Genomic DNA, 20,649 nt, shown 5'->3' with positions numbered 1-20,649 from the left:
CACACTAAATGTTCTGGCAGAGAAACAAATATTGGACGAATGAGTTTCATTAGCAGCTGTGACTGTAGGAGCCCACGGTTAGTTTCATTGTTGATTACTGCTTTAGAGCCAGTCTGGTCTAAGGTCTATCCATCCATCCATCCATCTATCTCTGGATTCTTGGACGAACAATACTAATCACAGAGCATGCCTGTTTTAGAAAGTATTTAGGCGCTATGAAAAGGAAACCAGGCAGAAGGAAGTTGGGAAGAACAGGCATTTGGAGCGAAATCCCTTTAATCGTTTTTCAAAATAAACACTTCAACTTCGATAAGTGATTTGTGGAATTAATCAGATTAACAGTTTTAGCTTTATCCAATAATTCCACTTTCCGTCCACTGCTCTAATTCACAGTCCACACAAATGCTATCATTTAAACACACTCTGGGAAGATTTTTTTAATTCACCAAGTTGCTTGTGGAGGATTTAACCTCGGGTCTAGAACTCAGTTTGAAAGATTTGCTCAGTCGTCCTGCAAACATTGATATCTTTTTTCTGCTTCGAAGTACTTTTGCGATTAAAAAAAGTGCACCTGATAAAAAAAAGCCTCTGGAAAAAGCAGGTTTTTGCCACTCATAAAAGACTCCCAAAGAAATTCTCTCTGAATTCTACATCATTTAGGCAAAACATTTTTTTACTCCTAAAGAGACGTCTCTGATACTTGAGTTTTGTATGGCGCTCGCTCTTCTTTCCTACCTACATTATTCATAATACCCACAACATTCCAAAAAAATCAGAAGCAAGATGTTTTCTCTTTTTTTTTTCTTGATTTCACGTTGGTAATCTTTGCACTCTTCCAAACCACCCAGTGATGAATCCTCTTCTGCATCGTCCTGGAGTAATTACTGGTGAGGAGGGAAAATTGGCCGATTCTCACAACTCACCATTGCTGATGTACCGTGACAATAATTGGTCTGATTAATGGACAAAGCCAAATAGCTTCGTCATATTTATACACTGACTTTACAAATTGAAGCCGAAGCATGTGTAGCTCAGGAAAGGTTTTCCAGGATAGGCAGCCAAGTGTTTAGACAGTATTGTGTTTAAGCGAAGATAGAGAGAACACACTGTGCTGGGACTTCGTCTGAACAGACTTCGACAGAATAGAAAAGGCCAGTGCAGACAATTTACACTCAGCCAGATCATCACCATGGCGACGCCTAACTTTAAAGAGCCGCTCCGACTCCTGCAGCCTGACTAAAAAATATTTGTAACTGGATCCAAACATGTCACAATAATGGGGGCTTTGCCTGGGATCAGGGTGGTCTTTAGCAGTGCTGTGGGAATGATTGCAATTAATCATTGCAAATAATTGCTAATACCGCTGCTAAAAATAATATTTCCACTCTGCTGCGTTGTGTTACATTCTCCATCTAAGAGCAACTACTGCAGCTGCTGGTGACCAGTTGTGTCTGTACAGTGAAGACGACAGCGGAGCCACCGCCTCAACACTAACCAGATCTGTGTGCAGTTAACATAAACATCACTCAGATTCTTTTGCACACTACTGCATGGGCCCTGCTGCACCGTCCTTCCTGTGAATCCTTAAAGAACATGTACACAGTGTTGACATCTTTTCCATCTGTGATGGAACAAAGGTGAATTTATGTTTAAACCCAAGGCCCATTTTAAACAACCGTATCTTATAAGTCGATGCTTGTGCCTCTGCATTGGATCTGTGGCTTTTCTTGGACTAAACTGACATTCTCTGACAAAAACGCATTTAATTGTGACTCATCTGGGAAATATATTGATATGTATACATATTTACGTGTTCAGCTGTTAATCTCTTAATGTTTTGAGAGACCAGATGGTGGAATAGTGGTTGGTGCTCTGGCCTTACAGCAAAAAAAACACCTGTTTGATCCCAGGCAGCAACTGGTGGTTTTTTACACTGTAATCTTAGTCCCAATTTATCTATTAGCAGTTTTTTAGTCAATTAATACACACACACACACATCCTGAATTTGGACTAAACGGTGTCAACTTCTGCAGCAAAAATGAGTAAATCAGCTGTGTGTTTTTTTAATATTAAAATACAAATTTATACTTGTATATATCTGTGTATCCACGAAGTAGAGGCGAGATAATTATATTATTTACGTATACATTTACACTTTACGAACCTCCCCCACACTCCCCTTCCCTAGACTGTATCACCCTTTCCCACACAATTATATGCACAGTAGAGTTGTAGAATGGAAATATAAGACATACTGTACATATTAAATAGATTAAATACACGACCGTGAAACAATGAAAAATACATTATAATTCTTAATTAAAATTCAATGTACATTCCCATGAAAAGGTAAATGTTAAGAACACCGTGATGTATATGTATGTATATGTATATGTATATATGTGTGTATATGTATATATGTATATATATGTATTTATATATGTATATATATATGCATATCTATATGTATATCTATATATGGATATGTGTATATATATACACACACACACCGATATTTACATATATAAATATACACATATAATTACCTATGTACATATATACAATCATATTCATATATAAGAGAGAGTAAAAGTAAAATGGGTTTTGTCATCCACTGCCTACACTTCAGTGTTTTAGTCACATGTCTACGCAAAACTTCCTGTTATATTTTTGTTTGGTTGGTGTTTTAGAGAAGAATACCAAAGACACAGGATGTTAGTTGTGTATGCACATGTGTGAGTGTGTATCAGGCGGAGAGCAGCAATAGATGTTAGCTTTTCTCTCAGTTTGTTAAGCGGTATAGGAGTCAGAGTACTAAACACACAGCAGGGATGAGCACCAGGAGTTGGCGAGAGTGTTAAAACTTTACCTCTGCTGTAAAAACATCAAGTGAAGGAGAAAAGGCAGCGTTTTACCTGAAAGTTGAAGTTTTGAAGAAAATGTTCTCAAGAAAAAGTCAGTTGCCGTACACTTTGTTGGGGGGGAACCAAAGAGGACAAAGGACAGAAAGTATAAATATTTTTTGTTCTGGATTTGGTTTGATTCAACCACTGGGACATAAGGAGGCGTGCCAGGAGTTCTGCTAGATGTACACAAAGAGACGAGGCATGTGAAGGTTTTCATTATGAAAGTAAGGAACCAAGAGATTCTGTCTTTTTTAAGAAGTTAACTTTTCACAAGGAGAAACCACTGTCCTTGTGCTCCACTGTTTTTTGCCACATTTTTACGCACCTTAAATGGAAAACCTACAGCTACAGGGAAAGATTAGGGAATGGTCTTTAGAAATGAAAAGCACCTCCGTAGCCGTACATTGTGTGACCTTTTCCACCTCACACTAATTTTACCTCATTTGTTAAATGTGTACATTGTTTGCTCACTAAGTATGAAGCCTAATGACAGAATTAACTCATGATCTGTATCATTTCTAAATGCGGGTTGACCGTTTTCGTTCTTTTAGGCTTCAATTTCCCTGTTTACTTTGAATTCTAAAGCTGTAAGACAGACAACCTTGAAGATTTTTTTATGGTCTGTGGAGATGGGAATTGAGAACCCACGGCCCAATTCGGGTAAAGCAAGTTTTTCTCTACCCATAGAAATATGTAGGTTCAGTCAGACGCAGGATCATGTCACTGAAGATGTCTGTCCTAATCTCATCGGGCCAATAATTCCAGGACTCCTTGGTGCAGTTTGGACTTCTTTTGTTTGCTAAATTCAGACATAATCTCTTGTTTTAGGTGAATTCTGCTCCTTCTGTGTGTTATTCAAAAAAACAGACACTATAGCCTGGAGGCAGAGTTGGCATCACATCTGAGGCTCAGACTGAGATCTCGGCTTAGTTCATAGATCTGCGTCCATGCACTGCATAAAGAAAAACCAAATTTTATGCTGTGTGAATTGATGTCGGTGCGACTGGGCAGAGTTCCTTAGATGTCTTTACTTAGACTCACCGACTATAAATAACACATATGGCAACAACAAAGATGCACATGCATTCTTGACCGTTCCCAAAATCTTAAACACAACTTTGACTGTGTATTAAAGCTAAATACCACTTATTTACTATCATTGGTCTCGTTTATCAAAGCAGAAATAGCCACATGATGCTTTGGTTCCACCGAAGAAAAGTCTCAAAGTGATTGTCCAGACACATTGAACGACTACTTCCAACTCTAGTTAAGTTTGAGAAAGTGTTTTCTCTGCCAGCGTGAACGTGCCATAGTTCTGATAGCGAGGTCCATTAACAGCATAGATGGGTGATTTTGGTGTCAAGAGGTTGACCTACCCACAGAGAGCTGACCTCAACTGCACTTAACACCTCTTTGGATCAGCTACAGTGGGGATGGAAAAAAAACCTCTGGTAAAATAGGCAAAGATGATGTTGTGAAAAAAATAAAGCATTCTGCTGTGCACAGCAGCCAAAGTAGCTAACCAAGCTGTGCTAAACAGAGACATCAGTCACATCATTGCCCATGATGGCCTCAATATCATGAGAAAAAAGTGGGTTTGCCACACACATATTTATCAGTTTGTTGTGCTAATGTCATTTACACATTTGATAGAAGAAGAAAAAGCAGAGTGAAGCATCAGCACATCAGAGGAAATCAATAGTCATGTGATTATAAAGTGTACAGCTAGACAGAAAGGCAGCTGTCGTCACATACTGCAGCAGACATATATGGTCGCAGTGAACACCAAACATCACCCTAATAATGTTGACCTTGGCTACAACTAGAAATACAACATACAGTATACATATATGTAAACATATGCATCCTAATGCACATGTAAATACAAAGCAAATGCAGAACATAATGGACATAAATGCCACAAACGGACGCAGTCATTGTTTATATATTTTGGAGCCTTTACAATTTCTTCCCCAGATTTTGTGACTAAGAGATCAGAGGCTCAGGCCGTGGCGGCCCAGTAAAAGGCATTTTGACGTCTTTCATTCGATGAGACACAGTCACAGAAACATTTAAAGCAGCCAACCTAAGTTGAAACAAACAGAGGCTGCTGCCTTTTCTCTGCAGTAACAATGGCTGTAATCACAGCAGCAGCAGCAGGTTTGAAAGTGAACCCAACTGTGCTCCTGTGAGAATAAAAAGCTGAAGTGATGGGAGTAACTGTGCTCCTGTGAGAATAAAAAGCTGCCAGCATGTGTGTGTGTGTGTGTGTGTGCGCGCACTGAGGTCCTGGTTGCCTTGAGATGTCAGAGTAATTGGTGGCATCTAAAGATGTCACCAATCTGTCCATTGTGAGTGGAGCCGGTGTGGACGGCACTGTAGTTTTTGTCTCATTGAGTTTCATTTCCTCCTACAGAGAGTTTCTGGTTCTCCTCTCGGCTGCAGTTCAGACAGACGTGTCATCTTTCTACTAGAAGGTTATGGGTTCAGCACCAACCAGTGGTGATAAATCTGTACATACAGATGTTCCCCTGAACGCGATACTGTAGAGCAAACCTGACCACAACTGGTCTTCTACAGAGCTAGGTGTATTAAACCAGGAAATAAGAGCATTGTTATTTTATAAAGTATAAAAGTAGGGTTGTTGCCATACGAGGAGTATTGATAAGAGTGTTGATATTTGTGTACTTGCAAATACAGAGTATTGACAGAGATACTTCTTTTGGTTGCGTTTGAAAGCTGGAAGGCAGTGTTTTGTTTTATAGATGGCATTGATTTGACCATGGACCTGGTAACGGATAAGTGGTTGAAAATGGATGGATGGATGGCACTATGTTGGTTGAATAAGTCAAGACAAAAACTGATTTGGTAAAGTGTAAACGCTCATCTATCCCCAGTGCTGAGATGAGACTATACCGCTAGGGCACATCTTAGTAGTACACAATAAGTCGATCTCCAGTCTTTGTCCCTGATGATAAAATTCACTACACTTTCTGACACACATTTCAGTAACACTGACAGACAGTTTCACAGACCATAGAGGTGGATAGCTGCTACGAGGTATCGGGTACGAGTATTTAAAAGAAGTATCTCGTTAGGTCCCCTGGTGGGGAGTTTGTATATATTTGTAGTTACGTCACTGGATCGTCACTCAGTTTGTCCACCTCTCCAGTGCACTGTCACCCTCTGACTCCACCTCTGCTTCTCAGCCCCAGCCACCGCAGCCTCTGTCACCGTCTCAGTTTGCAATATTCAAAATTTTCTCTTCATAAATAAAGATAATTGTTCCCACCTACAACATGCCCTGTGTCTGCTCCTGGGCTAGCTCTGCCGCTCTCTTGGTAAAGAAACCGACAGATCTGGCCCAATGCTCATCCACATCCCTATTATAAAGTGCAAAACTACAACTCACCATCACAATGAATAAGTTTGGCAAATGAGAACCACCTGTCAAACGGTCTCTGTGCTTAAAGTTGGGCTTAAATGTAGCTTTTTTTCCCTTTTCAAAAGTTCTCCTAAGATTTTTCTTGTACTTTTTGTGAATATTTTGTGGGTTTTAGTATTGGGGGCATTTCATGTCTGATTCATGGGTCTTGACATGTGTCAGAGGCAAAGATGTAATTAAGGAAACAAAAGTAGTTGATTACATAAAAAGTGATTGACAGGAAAAGTCTGGGACTGATGTGTCGGTTCACACTGTGAAATTAGAAGGAATCCTGCCGCTTCTAACTTGAAATTCACTGCTAAGGCTGCAGTTATAACGTTATTGATTTAACACAGTAATCGGTTTTAACTTAATTAGAAGGAAGACGTGACTTTTGCTCCGCGGGCAATGGTGGATACACCTTGGTTCTTCTTCTTGCGGGACGAGCAAGTATCTCTTTTCATCAGATCCCGTGCAGAGAGAATTCCGAACAGAGAGAAAGATATTGGGGCTGACCCCCCCGCTCCCCCCAAAAGGTTGCAGAGGTCACCATTTGTGATGTATGCACTCCTCTCCTTTTTTGAAGGCAAACTTCTGTAAAAGTCCATCCATCCATCCATTCATTTTTATCCACTTATCCATTACCAGGTCACTGCACCGTACCACCCCCCCCTGAACCTTCCTGTCGGTGGTGAGTCCACTGGAAGGTACCAACTGCCCTAACCAGGATTCGAACTTGCCCAGGAGGTGAACCCTGGGGTTCCACACCAATGACAGATACATTGCCTCTGGGCCAAAGCACCACTGTGTAAAAGTCCAAATCCTTATTTACATTACCATTATATCAGCCCTAAAGTGTTTTGTGAACTCGGACTACACAGGACCAAAGATTGGAACAGTATTGAGTACTCTAGGGTTAAGGAAGTGGACCTGTGGGAAGTGGGTCTGGAAGGTTTCAGGTTTGAGTCCACCAGTTGCCAAGTTACCACTGAGGTGCTCTGAGCATGGCACCGCCCACACACACTGCTCCTGGGGTGCTTCAGCAGCCCTCCATTCACTTTGGTGATGGTTAAACACATTTGGTTGTGTGCAGTGGGGTGTGTCACAATGACAAGTAGTTCACTTTCCTTTCCTCCCTTTTCCCTAAATACCCTGAGAGTCCCTGGTGGTAATTGATTTATTTCTGTTAATTATACACTCTTTTCACACTATGACTGTAAGTGTGAAAGATTGTCTCTAAATGTGGCCCTCTGATGGACTAGTTTCGACGCCTTCACCCTGAAAAGAATTAAGAGTATAACGGTAGCACTGTTCTAGTGAGGCTACAAGAAGGCAATCAATATGAAAACGCTGGGTCAGGCAATGAGAGTACACAAAGCAGTTTACCAATTCAAACACGCGTTTTAGTTTCACGCAGATAAAAGTGTAATTTTCTTTTTTTCTAGCAAATCAATCCTTTTGTAACTACAAACAGCAGATGTGTTGTTCTGCCACTGGCAAGCATCTCTTTTTACATTGGTAAAGTAGTCATTTCAAGGAGAGTTGCTGGGATTAACAATACGCCTGTTTGCAAGGAGAAATGCACACAAATGAACACAGAGAAATGAACACAAACTGCTCTTAATGATCAAAATCCTTACATCGCACTTATGGGACGCAGAAACGCACATCAAAATTACAGAAGGAAGAAGGAAGACTGACGTGAATCATTTCACAGACTTAAATGTTTATTTCATTAAAACTGATTAATCATCAGACCAATGCACTGTTGGCTCAAACCTCACCACTAATGAAGAAACAAGCAATCGTGTTCCATTTGTTATCTTAGACGTCGGAACTCTGGTTCTTTTGTAGTGGCTCTATAGTGTAGCAGATGTTATGCCTGCTTACGTATCTGCAGTGTACACAAAAGGTACTGTGTTTGAGCTCCAGTTTTTTTAACCTTCTTTCAGGAATACCTCCCAGATCTGTTAACAGAACACCTTTTTTCAGGGGATCAATGAATTTTACACTGATGAAAACCTTCCTGGACATGGTCACATTTCCATTAAACCAGACTAAAAAACCCTTAACAACAGTTCAGTGAAAGGATCATCAGTATGTAGCAGTGAGCATCACACTCTGATCTGTCACGTTTTAGAGCTGTTCTTTTGCAATCAAAATTATTTGTTTATTATTTTCTGTAAGAAATTGGACAAATAAATAAATACATTTTGTTAGAATTGGTATTGAAAAAAGTATCGTTCAGGAACCGGTATCCAAATGAAGCTATTGATACCAGTATTGAAAACCTTTGATCGATACCCAGCCCTAGCTGTGTGGTGAGATAAGACGCGAGTATCTAAAAATAACCAGCTCATTACAAGTACAAAGCATGAAGTGTCATTCAAGGGTTCCTTTTGTGCTCTGATCCAAACATCTCCAGATAACATGTTGGAAACTGTACCAGATAGTGTCACACTTTCACTCACTGCCTCGCTATCTTCACTTTTTAATTTGACACAGACTTGCTCCCTTTCCCCCTTTCCACCTCCCGCTCTCTCTCTTTCTTCTATACACTCCTTTGTTCTCACCTGTTCATCCATCTCCTCCTATATCTCTTTCCCACATAGTTGAGACGTTTTCATACAAGCATTACCACATCGCCGTTCATCTTCAAACTGCTGTTTTCCTTTTTGGCCTATTCTTCACCTCCATACAACACCATCCCCCCTCTCTTTGTTCAAGTTTTCTACCAAATTGAATTACATATACAGTGAATCAGATGCTGGTTCTCACACTGCTTAGCTGTTCTCGCTGAGGCTGGGTGAGGAGACAGGACGCCCAGAAAATCTGTCCATGGACGATGTCACAAATGCAGAAAATCAAAGTGTTTCTGAGGGAAACTTATTGCTTCACATCACTGGAGAACAAAAAGTTTAATTGGCTAAGCTGTACGTTATGTCAGTCTAGCTGAAAATGACTCCTTTTTGACAGAAGCTTCAAAAAGTGAGGCGAGGAAAAAAAAGAAATCGAACAGATTTGTAAGCAAGCATTCAGTCGTATCTCTAATGCATCGTTCCTATTTCTACGTTATTTATTAACTTGTTAAAGAAGGTGGAGAAAAGAGGACAAGATGCAGACGAATCTGACTCATAATGTAAAATGAATGCTCTACATGACAACATGAACCTGCTATGATGTATGAGCTGGAGTACCATGAGACAGAGAGACCAGGGTGAATAAATGTTTTATTTGTTTAACCTTTATTTTAATATGAAAAGGTCATTGGAGAACGGGTTCTTATTCATAATGATGACTTGATCAAGGCAGCAAAAAGGCACATACACAACAGTACCACCATAAAATATCTGAGAAGTCACTGATGTATATTAAGTGCTATCCCTAGTATATTCTATCTGGATTTGGTTGATCAGATGCTCTGAATTGACCATTTGTGGCCCTGTGATGGACCGGGGGAATTGTCTATGGTCAACTAAGCTTTTGCCCATTGATAGGATTGACTCCAAATCTGACCGCTTCAAAAGATTGAGCTGTAGATAACAGATGGATGGGTGGGTTGGATGGATCTTTTTCAGATGAGTCACCTGCCGCAGAAAATTTCCAGACTATAAGCTGCTATGTTTTTCACACCCTCCGGCTTAAACAATGCTGCGGCTAATTTATGGATTTTTACAAGCTAACGAAGTTCATACTGCTAGCATCAATGGCTTTTCTGGTAGGCTACTGTGTTATCCTAGTAGTGTATGTCTGTCTGTGAATGGCTCTGTGCGTATAGGTGCGTGGCGCCTGTCATGTTGAAGCGTGAGTTGGTTATACAGGAGCTGTTAAAACACGGTTTATGTTCTGTTGTGGTCAGTGTGGCTGATAATTAAGACCCCAACGTCCCTGTTTCTGTTTACCTCTGACATGACATTTATGGAACAGAATGATTTGACCCTCCGGCTCCTCGTGGTCATGACATCTGCATTTTTATTTAGAATTTTGTTGAATGTGTTATGCGCTGCTTATAAATGGAAGTGAAGTATGTGTTTAACCTACACTCAGATCACATTTTAATGAATAAATTTAACAGCTTTTATTTTCTGTAGTTGAATTAGAGAACATTTCACTAACAAGCGTGTACATAATGTGTTTTGCGTGTATGTGTGTGAATTAGCCTCTGCTAGCGCTGCTGCGTAATTGTGTGTTGAGTTCTGCATTTTTCAAACGCATCTGAGTGAAAAAAAACCCAAAACAACCAGGAGCAAAGGTGATTTCAGAGTGAAAAAAACCCCAAAACAACCAGGAGCAAAGGTGATTGAATCTCAGACACTGCTCTGCTTCGTACAGTAGTTGTGTTCTTTATAAACAAACTCAAAATAAAATTAAATTTCATGTTTAACTCCAAAACTGTTAAGCCTGAAAATTAGCTGAGCTCTGTCAAAGATGCACTATTTTTTTCCAACCAACTGAATCTGTTGTGGTCCCACAGGATCAGTGAGCTGTTGAAAAAAAAACAGCATTTATTCTTTCTTACAGCAGGTTGTTAAGGAAAAACCACAGCTAATAGCACTTGAACACTTTTTCCAAATACCAGAAAAATCCAGCAAACAAACAACCACAATGAATTCATTTTTACTGTAATCATGTCCCTGACACAAATGCACATCTGAATTAAAAAAAAGCCACAGTTTTGTTATGTGATACACATACACTGCAGAAACTCTGTCATTCAGGCTATTAATGTACTTTGAACATGAGATGCTTTGTTCCACCCTGTGTTAATTAATCCCTTTACACAAAGCAGGATACAGAGTTAAAAAGCGGTTAAAAATACCTTTCTTGGGAAACAGGCCTGCCATTAGTACATTCTTACTCACCAGCCAAGACTTGCTGATTATAGTCAGAGTTAGACAATTAACCTTATTCACGTCCTGCACTGCTGAAGACAGATGCAGACAAATGCAACTCAGGAGTCGCTAAAAAAGCGACACTATATCTAGGATTAGGTGAAACCAACAATGAAGTTGTGTTTCTTTGCTATTGTTCAGTATTATTATTTCCTTGCCAAATTCACACAAACAAGACCCTCAGTTCGATCTCCCAGTCCCTCTGTGTATAGTTGGCAGACTACCACTAAGTGTGTGTGTATGTGTGTGTGTGTGTTTTTTCTACTTTGGCTTCCTGTGCAGAGTTTAAAGATAAGCAGTTTACGGTCGATCGATGAAGGAATCCCAACAGAGTCTAAATGATTGTTTGTCTCCCGTGTCACACAGCGTCTGCTGGAACTGTATCATATCTCCTCGGGGGAGACGTTTAGAATAGCAGACGTTGGAACTGTTTTTTTCTGAAATTTCTTTGTGTGCTTGCCTTTGGTACCTACTGCTCTGGAGCCAGGTTTCAGGTTGGGTTCATCAGTAATGGTCTTACCATGGACTTATGTTAGGTCAGTACTTCTCAAATAGTGGGGCGGGGCCCCCTGAGGGGGCGGGGTGAGGGGCTTTCAGTGGAATATGGCACACATAAGTGTATCACTGCTGTGATGCTTGAATGATAACAAGCCTCCAGTCACTAGGTGGCAGCAACTCATACAATGGTTCGTACAGATAGAAATATACGTTATCAGGTTCTCAGTAGTATTTCAATACGCGGGGTGTGTGTGTTGGGGAGGGGGTGTGAAAACATTTCTGTCCTCAAGGGGGAGGGCAGAGACAATAAGTTGTCAGTTCTGTTTCTGTTCATCACAGTTGCCTAAGCAGTCGATAAAAGCTGTTATTAAAACTGTTCAAATGTTTGCATTACCTCAGAGCCAGTTTTTGACATGATCAAATTACAAGGGAGGGGGCGACGATTGGCCCCAAACCATAATAAACCAAGGGCAACAATATGGCTTAAGCTGCTTCTGCTTTCTCTCGTCTTATGGTGTGTTCACGCCAAAAGCCATAGGTACGGATTGAGCAGCAGTTCCACCTACACAAACGGCACGACAGCGCATGTTTTAGGCGGTGGCTACTCGATTAGAGTTTCAGAAAGCGTAGAAGCGAAAGAGCGTCTGAAGCATCGCAATAGGAGTTGGATAAATTAAACCTTTCAGACAACATCGTGCCGCGAGATCCCATCAACGACAAGTTTAACCCGAGGGATAAATAACTCTCCCGCAGGCCATGTTTCCCCCCCGGAGCATTTAGGGGCGCGACAATCGAATGTGGCTATGGTCCAAAAATGATCAAGCGGCGCAATGCTGCTTTTGGTGTGAATGAAGCTTCACAGTGAAGGCAGCTGCTGCATCCACACTGCTCTCTGACTCTGTGTGTGTTCTGAAGCTGAAATTAAACAGCAGTAAAAAAGAAGTCAACAGTTTCACAGTGTGAAATTTGAATGTTCATTTAATTTTATGTTAAACGTCAGTGTTAATGTTAATGTCGACTCTGTTGGTAATCAACGGTCATGTCGATTGTTGAAATCTACGATTGTAGGTTTTTGCTCAAAACTGAAAAGTGGAGGAAAATCAAGCGTCTGCTTATACGGACTTATCGGTACAGTACATCAGCAGAGCTACAGATAATAGGCTGTACTGCTCAGATCCAGTGGAAACATCATTAATTACAGCATGTGTATAAATGTTGACAGTCGTACTCAGTTGGCTGCCACTTTATTGTGCATCTGTCATTTTCCTCCACTTCACAGCACGGCACAAAAGCATTTCGTGTCACAATAAAAGCGTCCCCTTTTTCATTTCGGTGCCCAAGGACATCGCTCGCAGATAACCTGTGTTCCGTCTTCTTCGAGAGTCAGAGTGCGTCCACAATAGACTTGTAGACTCGGCTAAGTACAGCTGAGGCAACAGGTTTCACTCGCCCAATGCTTTGTTATTTTGAAGCAACCACGTTTCTGTGAGCCTTTAGCACAATTAGCCTGACACTGCACTCTCCTGTGGCACTGCCCTGAGGCCCGGTCCACTTTGTCTAATAGAGATGCTGAGCAGCAAACACAGAGGGGAGCGGGCAGAGAGTCGGAGTCTGAAGAAAGAAGCAGATTATATATAGCCGCTGATTAAAGCAGAGACAGGAACATGACCTACATGCATAACAACATTCTCTCTGGCTTTCTTCAGAACAACCCTCTGTCCAGGACCGGGACTCTGCCGCTCTCATTATACACCCACAGTCAGGTTTTAATGCACAGCTCATTAGTATTTCTCTCATTATTGGGTTGAGGTTTAACAGACGCCTTCATTTCCAGTCCACCTGTCACACAGGTGAAAACCCACCACTCTGGTCCGTGATCTCTGCGGAGTTTATCAGATATGTGATAACGACGATGATAGTTCCCATTCACACACACACACTGTGTTCTCAAAATATTTGTTCCCCAGTGCGACTCATTGTGGATGATGGCAGCAGAGTCAGAGTCGAGGAGCAGATAGGCCTTCCTCTTTCCTCATCAATCCTTTAAATCTTGTTCCGCCAAACCCATTGGCCGTGTATCTGGCCGCCTCTGTCGGAACCAGCGCCAGCAGGCAGCCACGGGAGCGGACCACGCTGAGATTCAATCCAGATTCTTTTATCAGCCAGCTGAGGTTGATTTAGTGCTTCTGTTCCTGGACAGTGAAAGTAGCTGATTATTCAACCGGCGACTCCTCACCCCCCCACGTCTCCCTCAGCTCCGGCCCATTACCCCTAACCGCTGCGCTGTCTAGACCAATGCAGACATGGGGATGACGTGTAAAGGCGAGACACAGTAATATGTGTGTTAGTGTCGGATGAGTATCTGAATCTCACTGCTTCAAGTTTCTTCTGCACGTCGAAACTTTCTGAAAATTATTTTACTGTGTTCGTATATTTGATGGTGCTGGATTTCTGAGCACCTGTCTTTTGTCTTCGGTTGGAAATGTGCGTTCTGCCAAACACTACATTTGGACAACAGTTCAGTGAAGGGCGATGTTAACTGTCTGGCTGTGAAGTTGTCATCTGCTGTGAAGCCTGTCAGCCTGTCGTCTGTAACTACTCCTCCATCAGCTCACTGACTGCTCTTTTTTTCCCCATTTCATTGAAGTCCTACCAAACTTTTTACATGAGAAAAATAAATCAAATATTACTTCAACATCTTTTTCCCAAATGTATTGCATGCTGTGTGTAGACGGGTTACAAGAAATGGATGAGTTGAATGGAGACATCTGAGTTAAGGGTTAATATCAGAGGAAAAAGAAAGCACAGTCAAGTATGACTTGACTTGTAGAAATATTTATGTTAAAATTATTCTACTTCCTACTCTATATATAGTACACTAGGCCTGCACGATTGTCATTGTCAGCGTGACGGGACGTGAACATGCGGTAAACACCGAAAAAGCTGATCTGACATGCGATAAGTTTTGTTTACGGTGTTTGTGCCATGCTTTCACATTCAACATGCTGACATTTGGCAAATTAGATGCCACCCTGGACACATGAGCGATACATTCACACCGTTAAGCCAATCAGATGATGCCCAGCTCGCTAACGTTCCTGCAGGAACAGTATAGTCAGAGGAGTAAAGAGAACGGCGGAGGCTGGAGAGCAAAGCAGCAGAAATGCAGAATAAACGCTTCAGGCAAAAACAAATAGAAATCGAGAAGACAATTTACAGACTCATGTACTGTGCAGGACCGGCAGAGCGGTTTTAGCAACACCTAGAGGTAACACCAACAACCTCTATTACCACCTGCTGCACCACCATAAGAGCTGCACGAGCAATTCAAGGCCAGTCAACCGAGAGTGCAAATGCCGAGCAGCAGCAAAGTCCTCTGAACGATACACTGAAATTACAGAGGTCTATTAATGCCCATTAATTAATGCCCATTATTACAGTGACCAGACCAAGATTTGTGAATCTTGATAAAAACTCGATCGACGATATGCGGACCACGGAATTATGTTTCTGTTGCTGCGATCCTGAAGCTGTATGAGAAACGTGTTCTTGGCTAAGAACTGAGAGAATAGTAAAGGGAGCTGCCTATCCCTGAGGGTAGATTTTTTTCTTCAATTTATTGTCTTTTTTCTTTTTCTATTAACCCTTATATTCCAGGAAAGGAAATAAAACTGCTAAAAAATTACTAAAAAAAATGATTTATGTTACATTTAGCGCCTTTTCCCCCTGAGATTCTTTTATTTGAAGAAATATGTTTGTATTTGTTGTAGGTAATTCAAACTTTCATTTATGTTTCTTTATCAGTATAGTAACATGTTAATTAATTGCATGTGCTTGTTCAATTAAGGCATGCATATCTTTTTTTTCAAGTTTCTTTTTTTCAATTTTCATCAACTATTCAGTGTTTGAGAGTATCTAAGAGCAGGGGATTTATATGCAAATATATAATATTCATTATTTTAATGTATACACTCATTTAATGCATCGATCCATCCATCCATCCATCCTTTCATCCATCCATCACTTTAATGCATCTATCTACCCATCTTTTTGTCATTCATCACTTTAATGCATCAGCCATCCATCCATTATTCATCCAATATCCATCCATCCATTCATCCATCCATCTATGACATCTATGCAGCCTTAAATGCGGTAAAAAAAAATCCAAACACATTTTCTTTTCAAATCCTTGTATCTTAGTATATGACCCAGTCTGTTACACCCTCTTGGTATTGTTTTGTTATGTAACAGCTGTGTCTCGGTTGGACTGGTAATGGAACAACATAATGTGCAGGTTTTGCAGTTCCATTTGTAGGAAAAGATTTGCTCTGAATCGCTGGAAAATAAAATATAAAAAAAATCCATGTTTCACAATGAAACAAAACATTTTCCAGTATGTTTTGTTCACCATCTGATGACGAGAGGGTTGCGGCTTCTTAAGTGAAAATGGAAATAAAAGTGAAATTGATTTTTAAGGGAAGAGCCAGTTGTTTTTTGTCAGTAAAACGGCAGCAGTCATCACACGAAATCATCCAAACCTGAACATCAGACGCTGAAATCGCGGAGAAAAACAGGGGAGACGGGGGATTTTTTTTACGACGAATAATATGTTAAAGATAAGAATCAGTCCAAAAAGCTGCTCTGCTCACGCTGTTGTTTCATGTTTCCTCTTCACTGTCTCTTCAAATCTCATGACAGTTTATCTCATGAGCACTTCTGCTGCAGTGACACACCAGGTGCGGTTTTTAAACTTTATAAAAAGCAAGAATTTCAACAAAGCTGCGTTTATAATGTATTATCAAGCTACTAAAATAATAAGTATAATTATTATAAGATGTATGACAAACTTGGAGTTGAGAATTACTGTCAATGATGCTCCAAGGCATTAGAATCGTTAGCAGAGTTAGGATATTTAGTATCAAGTATCATCAAGATGTTTGGACAATTACCAAAATGATTTTGAACAAAACAGGCAAGGGTAGAGGAATAAACAGCAACTTTGCCAGTCAGAAAAAAAAATCCTCTTCTGCTTATGAGAAAACTTTCAACCAAGACTTGAAAAACATGGCAAATGATAGTAAGTACTGCAAGCATATTTGGTCAGTGACAGGTATAGACCCATAGAATGATGTATCCAAAGACTTTAGAGAGAGTGGAGAGTTCAAGAGAGAGAAAATTGAGAAAATAACATGAAAGTTTAAGAAATGGGTTCTTGTTAGGGATGTCCGATAATATTGGCCAATTTTAGCTTAATTATGTAATATCGGTAATAATCATTATCGGTTTTTCTCCGATAATGAAAACCCAATAACGCAGTCCCTGGGTTTGCCTAAACCATGTGACCTAAAAATCATTTAGGAGTGAAAGTAAACCTATTGTCAAAGCCCACTACTACACACTACGAAATGTGACTTCTGCCTTTAATCCAAATAGCTGCATATATGGTACTGGTTGGTATCGGACATCCCTAGTTCTGGTCATTATTGTGTCTTCCAAAATATCAAACACCAAAACATACTTCAAAACCTTGACCTAATCCCTGTTACATTATAGTGCTTTCAATATGTCTGGTGCCTTTAGGGTTACTTTCATCAACACCTTTAGAATCCACGACACCCCCCATGCAGACGTTTACCTACACCGACACCCAGCCCCTGTCGTCCTTACACAACCTGGCAACAGAAAGTCTGGCCTCCACCTAAAGTACCTTTTCCAGGATTGCAATTATCTGTCCCAAACACCTCAAACACACTTCCTGACCGCCCTCTACTGGTCAGTTACTGTTACACTAAGGCACCTAAACACAATAAACCACTCGGAATTATTGGGTATTTATCAGTCCTATTCCTTAGTCAAACAGAGTTGCTGTCCCAAACATCTACCCCGGGACATCTACCCTGACACGAGTGCTGAAACTCTCCGTATGCCTGTTTGTGAGAATTGGTTTACAAAAAAATAGATCTTTTCGTCAACCGGCTTCTTTTCAGTCTTTTCACCTCTGCTGAAACGACTTTGACAAGAAGTCTACTAAGAAGACGTCGCTAATCAGTGAAAAATTTCACCCCCCCAAAAAAAAAAAAATCAGTGCAGTGCAAACCAGGGTTTATGCGATATGCGAGAAAACCCTCAAATCCTACCAAGGTGATTTGGACATCAGCAATTATGAAAGCCTGATGGCACTTTATTAAAAACTAGGGCTGTCAAATGATTACAATTTTTTAATCAGAGTCATTAAATGCTGGCTGTGGATTTATCCTGATTCCTCATATTTAATAGATTAATTTTAAAAGAAATGTTTTGCACTAAATTAATATTAAAAACACTGATTAATTTGTGTCTGATTAAAATGTGAGGTTACACATTGTTCAGGTGCACAAAGAAGAACCAGAGAAGGCACCCTGAATAACAACACTCGCAAAACCAGGATGAAAATTCCAATGGCCTTGAATACGTGTCGTTTAACTTTTTCTTTTTTCTTTTTTCCTGATTACACGTGACTGTCCTTGGACAAGGATGAGGAGCACTATTGTTGCAGCCTCAGCGAGACTCTCTCTGCTGCTGCTGTGTTTGGACATAATGGCTTCACCCAAATGTGTTGCTAAAGGTCTACAATTTACATAAAGCTTCTGGCTTTTTATATCTTTGTATGTTTAATAACAGATACACATCCATACGTACAACAACACAGGTGATGTCTGAAGCCTTTTCAGCTCTCACTGATCAGAAAGACTAGTGGAACCCATGTGGTGCTGGGAACCATGTTTGATTTTATTCTAGTTCCCTTATTTGGAAGAGGGCAGAACTCTTACCACCTACCCACGGTGGTTACCCCAGTGTATTGAAGCTAGAAGCCCATAGGTTTGAAATCCAAATCTGTCCAACATCAGGATGTTTGTGCTTGTTGTCTATTTCCATTTCCTCCAAAACTTTCATTCCCACTGAACCAACAAAATATTTGTTGCATTTTCCCTGCTATTGGACGATTCATAAAAATGTTGAAATTTCCCTTCCCTTCCCTGCCAATAACCCCCCCACCCCCACCCCCTTTGAGAACCTCTACGTTAACCTCTAGGACTGGCTTTTAAACACAGACCATACATAGTACTGTCTAAAACAAAAGACACAGACGTACTAGAAAGTAGAATACATTCTACCACTTTGACCTCTGGTACTTGACTGTTCTTCTCTCAGCCAAAAGTAAAACTAAAGGAGTTCTACTTTCACCCATCACTCGTCACAGTACTGTGACCTCAAAGGAGGAACAGTTTGGGCATGCCTGCTGTACATGGTCACATTATCATTGTTATTGGAGTGGTGCGGGGCAGCATCACTGCACATTAACACAGCAAGAAATACTTTCTGGTTGGATTTGAACCTGTGAATGCCAAATTTATAATCATTTGATTTTTGGGTTTTTTTTTAAACTCAAAGAAATATGAGTATAAATAATGCTTCCACAGCCAAAACCATGCATGTCTTTACTTTAAAATAGATGTGTTTGCCCTTGGGTGTGTTTGTGTGTGTGGATCAGTGTGCAGGTCATTAGCCAGGTGTGTATTTCTTGTGAAGTTTGGATTATTACTTACCCCAGGGTGGTCATGGTAACAATGGTGTACCAGAAAGACGCTGGAATGCTGGTGAACTTGCTGGAGCTGGAGCCCTTCTCTGCATAGAACATGACTGTGGCAAAGATGATGATGGCCATGGTGAGGGAGAAGAGGAGGAAGCCCAGCTCTGACGCACAGCTCTTCAGCGTATAACCGAGGATCCGGAGGCCCTGCGAGTGTCGGGAGAACTTGAAGATACGAAACACTCGGAACACCCGCAGTGTCACGAAGGCACCGCTCACGTCTTCGTTGTTGGTCATCACCAGGCCGATGTAGTATGGCAAGATGGCCATCACGTCGATGATGCTCATCACCGAGCGCATGAAACGGCAACGGCTGGGTGCAGCAAACAAGCGCAGCAGGTACTCCACTGTGAATATCATGACGCAGGCGGTGTCCATGCAGAAGAAAGCCACGGTGTAGCGTTCACCACATGGCATGTCTTTCTGGTTGGTGGTGGACCCACATGGAACTGTCTCCACTACATTGGTGATGACTGACACGGCGATGAAGAACCCTGTGACGTAGTAGAAGACCAGCGCCATGGTGGAGGTGTGGGGGTTCTCAAATGCGCGCCATACCGTCTCTCTGAAGCTCATGTTGGGCAGCTTCATGTCCTTGTTCTCCTCCTGATCATCTTGCAGTCGCTCTATATTCTCCCTCTTTCTGTCCTTGTACTCTTCGTAGCAGCAGTCACCGATGATCTCAGGGATGATGCCGAAAAAGATGAGCTCCTCGTCGTAGGCGGAGATGCACTCATGGCGGGGGTAGTGGAGCTTTCCTGTCCTGTAGAAGTTGAGGATACTTCTAAAGGCATCAGGGTCCCTGTCAAAGAAGTACTCCTTGGTTTCTTCGTTGTAAAAAAAGTCCTTCTCAGAGCTGCCCAGAAGAGTGTCTGGGTAGCGGTCCAGAGTGGTCCTCCAAGTCTGGAAACGACGGCCACTGACATTAAGGATGATCAGCTCATCCTGTCTCTTACTGTTGTCCCTTGGGGCAACAGGCATGGGGCAGTTAGCAACAGGCATCCAGCCAATGGCTGCTGCCCTAGCAAAAGGGAGCCAGGCTGCTACTCCTGTTGCCATTGTGAAGCAGCAAAGTCTAAGTCCTCCTCACTTCAGTCCTTCAACAGGAACTGGAATCTAAAAAGTAAATGTAAACTTTAAAAAAAGACCGCACCAAATAATCATCTGAATTATCAATGTTTGACCATAATAGGGCCGAGCAGGCAGCATCATGAAATCTGACATTTGGAGTTGTTAATGAGTTTTGCTCTGAATCCAATTACCAGACCCTCTGTCTGTTGTTTTGTCCAAATTCA

At 41.2% G+C, this 20,649-nt stretch overlaps 1 protein-coding gene across 2 annotated transcripts in view; it reads right to left on the bottom strand.

Moving 5' to 3' along the window:
* LOC103386703 (potassium voltage-gated channel subfamily D member 3-like) overlaps window positions 1–20,649 on the bottom strand; it is a 57,716-nt gene that overhangs the window by 35,331 nt on the left and 1,736 nt on the right. For both annotated transcript variants that reach the window (XM_017036733.2, XM_008321101.3), the window contains exon 2: window positions 19,311–20,470. In XM_017036733.2, coding sequence (XP_016892222.1) covers window positions 19,311–20,413 — 1,103 coding nt within the window. In that variant the 5' untranslated portion in view covers window positions 20,414–20,470. The remainder of the gene's footprint in view (window positions 1–19,310; window positions 20,471–20,649) is intronic.

The sequence above is a fragment of the Cynoglossus semilaevis genome, chromosome 11 (assembly GCF_000523025.1).
Source record: "Cynoglossus semilaevis isolate Cse_v1.0 chromosome 11, Cse_v1.0, whole genome shotgun sequence".
In the NCBI taxonomy this organism is placed as follows: domain Eukaryota; kingdom Metazoa; phylum Chordata; class Actinopteri; order Pleuronectiformes; family Cynoglossidae; genus Cynoglossus; species Cynoglossus semilaevis.
The sequence above is the reverse complement of the archived record's forward strand: the minus strand, read 5'-3'. Positions and strand labels throughout refer to the sequence as shown.